The 5,127-nt window shown below is 51.6% G+C and overlaps 1 protein-coding gene across 1 annotated transcript; it reads right to left on the reverse strand.

Moving 5' to 3' along the window:
- Positions 1-533: 533 nt before the first annotated feature.
- On the reverse strand, positions 534-4,716 carry LOC132499929 (BCL-6 corepressor-like). Its single transcript, XM_060114592.1, has 6 exons — positions 4,678-4,716; positions 4,425-4,591; positions 3,134-3,279; positions 2,615-2,692; positions 2,292-2,448; positions 534-858 (listed from the first exon to the last, which is right to left on the reverse strand). The coding sequence occupies exons 1-6, from the start codon at positions 4,714-4,716 to the stop codon at positions 567-569; spliced, it is 879 nt and encodes a 292-aa protein (XP_059970575.1). The 3' UTR covers positions 534-566.
- Positions 4,717-5,127: the final 411 nt, after the last annotated feature.

Genomic DNA, 5,127 nt, shown 5'->3' on the forward strand with positions numbered 1-5,127 from the left:
ATAAACAATCCGGTTTGATGTGTGAAAACTAATTTCACAGCTTTTAAATTAGGATATAAAAATTTCATACAATTAGTTGTTGTGTGTGGATATGGTTTGAATTTATATTACACACTACTGGATCACATCCAATAGCACTGACCTGGCCTGAGCAGGTACTCTGTAAACAAAACATAAAGTTACAACGTTGCCAAGTGCCTTCCCCGAATTCAACCCCCCAAACCAACCACACGGTTCTGACCACACTCTCAACAGTTATGGCCTCTGTCATCGGAGCTTTGTATGAAATTAAGTCAAAGTGTGGAGCTCCTTTTCCTTACTTTTTTTTCTCCTTAAAAAAGAAAAAATTGTTCCGAGTAAAAACAAACATATTCCAAAGCATGTGTACATTGAAAAGTAGAGAAACTTTATTAACAACTTCATAAAAACTGACTTAAAAGTTTAAAAAGAAAAAAACATGTTTCAAAGTCCTTCCGACTGGAGTCGTGTCTCATAGTGTCTTTTCTTTACAGAAATAGTCGTATTATAACACCATGACACACTGTACACGGCGGGCCCCGGCGAGCTCACCAGTCGTCGTCTGAGTCCAGGTCTCTGGGGAGGATCCACTCCACGGATGAGCCCAGCAGAGTCTGAAGCTCGTTCGTGAACTCCACCAGATCTAAGAGCTCCTCACTTTCTTCATTAAAGGACTCCAGGTCTTTGGGGCAAGAGAATAAGAGACTTGCTGACACTTGCCGGTAGAACTCGGCCTCCGCGATGGTGACAATTTCCGCATTTGGGAAATTGCAGCGGAATATGCAGGAGGACATTTGCAGTTTCTTGAGCAGGTCTGAGAGCAACAGCCAGTTACGAGGCCTGCACCAGAGAAAGGACAGTGGTTTGAGTTTCCGGCAAAATGAGAAGCGCTCCCAACTATGAACTACCCGTCTCCTGGCGGTGAAAGGGCCTGCTGCTTCCACTTTGATTACCCCACCCCCACCCCACTTCTCACTGTCCTTAGAAGATCTACTTCTTCTTTTTTTTTTTAAAAAAAATTATTTATTTATTTATTTTTGGCTGCGTTGGGCCTGTTGCTGCGCACGGGCTTTCTCTAGTTGTGCCTCGCGGGCTCTAGAGCGCAGGCTCAGTGGCTGTGGCGCACAGGCTTAGTTGCTCCGTGGCGTGTGGGATCTTCCCGGACCAGGGCTCGAACCTGTGTCCCCTGCACTGGCAGGCAGATTCTTAACCACTGAGCCACCAGGGAAGCCTGGAAGATCTACTTCTAGCGGGGGAACTCTGGACTCATGTGCATGTGTTAAGAGACCACCTAGGGCGGATCAGCCAACTTAGACAAAAGCAGGAGCAGCGCCCCTGAACGAGCCTCGTTGCAGGCCTCCCCAGTGCTGCCTTGGCTCTGGCCACAACTCAGGTCACCCCTCTCCAAGTAAGTGCACCCCGTCCCCGTTCTAGTCACTGGGGAAAACCAGTCTGTATGCCAACCCAAGGGAGATGGCAAAACACCTCTTTGACCTCTCCTCTCCTCCGGCCCTCACGGAGAGAGCATGAGAAACACTCGAGGTCACCTGGCTTTCCTTTCCTTTCCCACACCTCCAACCCACCCCTCAATGCTGCCGGGAGTGAGGCTTTTTCGAGAAGGGAGGTGGTACAATCCTTCCTGATACCCTGCCACGCTTTATGATCTCTATCCCAAATAGAATGTCACCACAAAGGCAGACACGTTCCCAGCCTCAGGGTCCAAGGAGGATGCTACTCCTTAAGCACCGGGGTCAACACACAGCAGAGCAAGGTCTCCTGATGTGTTCACTCCGAAGGGTTGGTCATGGGGCACAGTGGCCCGACTGTGGGGACAAGACTCGATCTAAGCAAATCTGAAGACACATAAGATCCCAGGTGCCACATACGGCTTTCTCTAATCTTATACGAGAAGAGGGTACATCAGTATCGTCCCGTGGACCTCACGTGCCTTGGAAGGCCCCTATGGTACCCGTTTGGGGAGGATCCCTTCCCCAAGAGTTTAGTGACTGAAACTGTGTAATTGCAGTGGCTGACTCCCGTGTCCTTTGGGCTCTAGGGGTGTGTTCCAATGAGGGCAGTCGGCTGGGGAGCCCTCCCACCCCCCAAATTTTTCTGGAAAAGTTCTACTGCATTCTGTGAGGTCGGTGGACACTTGGTGAGGAATTCACTCACCCCCCAACCCATCCACCCTCATCTGCTGAAGGGGATTTCTAACTCCTGCCACCCCATAGAGCAGCTGGGCTGGCTCTCGACCACACGCTGGCCACGCTCACCCCTGAGCGACGGACACCAGGACGTTATAACACGGCAAAAGGGGGCTTTCGGAAAATTCAAATTCCAATAGGTCACCATAGGCCTCGTTGCTGTCATCCTGGTCCTCCGGTCCTGGGGGATTTGCTAAAACATCGTAACCACTTTCATCATCTGGTTTTAACCGGGGGGGGGCAAACAAGAGAGAGGTCAGTAAGCTGGAGCAAGGTTCCAGCTGTTCTCCAAAAAGGACCCTGGAAAAATTCTTTCCCAAGCAAGCCCTGCTCACAGCACCCCCACCACCCCCACCCCCACAAGCCCAACTGAAACGAACAAGGCTGCTCACCACACACACAGCTGCCAGAGAACTCCGAAGAGCAACCGGGGTTACCGTCGTCAGGAGCCTGCAGGTTATTTAAACAGTCTGGAGAGAGAGGGGGAGAGAGAGAGAGAGAGAGAGAGAGAAACAAGATAACGCCTGCTGGTAAGAGGCAAATGCTGCTGGAGTTCGGGAACATCTCACGCTGGGGCTGGTGTCACCTCCTGACAAGTCCCACCGCACACGCCTCCAGGTATCTGACTGAAACCTCCCCACGCGTCCACCCGCCTTCCTGAGGGACTGCCCGCCTCACCGCCCCAGCCTGCCAAACAAAAGCTAGCCTGGCTAGCTAAGAGTTTTCCAGCCCCCCACCTTGCAAAACTCAAAGTATGTATCTCTTCTTTGACAGACTAACGTTGGGCCGCTTTTCCCAGTAAAGGGTCACTTAGAGTAAACGGGGGGTGGGGGTAGGGGGAACCCAGGTGAAAGGCTGTGAAGTCACCGTCTAGATGCTTGAACAAGACCGTGTCTTGACCTCTGCCGTACCTGTTAAGAACTTCTCCAGAAGTTCGCTGTGGTTCACTTTCTTGATGGTTCTACCTGAGTACGTAGCCAGGGTAGGATCAGCACCGTAGGAGAGGAGCAAGCGGACAATTTTGAGATGATCATTCTTGACAGCATCGTGGAGAGGCCTAGGAGAGGTGCGGGGGATTACACCTGTGCACGCGACGCTTGCTTCTACGGACACGGGGCAAAATCGAGTATGTGCGGCCAAGCCTCATAGGCGCGCTATTTCACTGAGGAGGTGAGTGTACGGTCGCTGCGACAAATTACTCTGTTATTTCAACACATAACCCTTTACGGGACAGGTGAAGGGACCATCTCAGGCCTAATTCTTCAATGCAAATCTCTCTTAATGCATGGCCCAAGGAGGAACTCAGGCCACGATGAAAACGTTTCCAATGAACTTCAATAGTGACAGACTGTAAGAAGGTAACGTACGGCGGGGTGGGGGCAAGAACCCCAGCATCACGGAAGCAGATACGACAAACCATTGTTATACCATTACAAACAAAACCCCAAAAGTGCAGTTTGTAAAAGAAACTAGGGGCAAAGTGGAACCTCTCCTGAAACCAACTTGGAGATGAGTGATCAACCCTCTCGCCCAGAAGCAGTCGACAGGCAGGGCGAGTTCTCAGGAGGGTACAGAGTCCTCCTGCCCGTGTCCGCTGGGGTCAGGAACACTGTCCGCAGTCCCATCCAGAAAGGATGCTATTTAGAAACCATGAACCACCAAATACGGTTTTGCTAATTTTATGACTGTCAGGAAAGCCCCAGTGCCCTGCCTCGTGGTGGCATCCCAGGTACAACCAGGAAGATGCTTGGGCTGACTCAGACCTGGGCCTCTGGCCAATAAACCGAGGTCAAGGACAGAGTGGGGGCCAGGCCCGGGGATGTGGGTGGACACGGCAGGTCCTATCAAGCCAGTTGCCACTGGACCTGTCTGTACTCCTGGAACTTTCAACTCACATATATGTTAAAGATTGAGATTCAACAGACGCTGGTGAAGAGTCCAGGGTCTTAAAAGAGAACACCCCTGATTATTCATGCAGGCTCAACATTTTCAGGGACTTCTGTCCATAAGAGCGTCACAGAGTTTTAAAGTTCTATGTAAATTTGCCAGAAAGATCTGTCCGATTCCATTCTAGAGGACTCCGCCATCAGTGTGCTTACAGGGCACTCACTCTCCATCTTTCCTTCTGGGGTTCCCCGCACACCCTGAGAACCACTGCCTATGCCCCAGCAGGGCCAGGCCAAGAGCAAGACCGCCACTGACCCGGTTCCATCCTGGGCACCGCAGTTGACATCGGCGCCATATTCAAGGAGGTGTCGTACGATGTTGAGCCAACCTCTTGCACAAGCCTCATGCAGGGCACAGTAAGCCACATTGTCGCAGTGGTTCACATCACAAATCTTGTTCTCCAGGCAGTACAAGACCACTTCCTACGGGAAGAGGAGAGGAGATATCATCAGACCACCATACAGTGAACCTTGTAAGGGTGACCTCCCCATAGCTTGGCGGTGCCCACTTTCAAAGGCATACATCCTTGGGGCCAAAAGCCCACCATGGCGCGGGCAGGTGGCAGGCATCCTGGTGGGGGGCGAGAGTGCGTGAGAAGGGCTTGGAGATGCAGACAGTGTTGTCTAAGGCTCTGCTGCACCAGTGGCCTGGCCATGGGCAAGTTACCCTTGAACTTCTCCAAGCTTCCACAGGGCTGCTGAGAGGACACATTCGGATAGCGATGAAAGCCCTCAGCCCAGGGGCCAACGTGACCAGTACAGAGGTGTCACGGCTGCTAACATCTTAGATGACACGTTGCCAAGCACAGACCATTCTCACTTGATGGGTCTGTTCAGTCGGTGGCAGTGGACGATAACACAAGTTTAGATAAAAGTATGGATGACCAACACTTAAAGAGAGCTTAAATCAGCCGGAGAACATTCCCCAGCTTAGAGAAGCAGGGACACCCAGGTCAGCT

The sequence above is a fragment of the Mesoplodon densirostris genome, chromosome 12 (genome assembly GCF_025265405.1).
Source record: "Mesoplodon densirostris isolate mMesDen1 chromosome 12, mMesDen1 primary haplotype, whole genome shotgun sequence".
In the NCBI taxonomy this organism is placed as follows: Eukaryota; Metazoa; Chordata; class Mammalia; order Artiodactyla; family Ziphiidae; genus Mesoplodon; species Mesoplodon densirostris.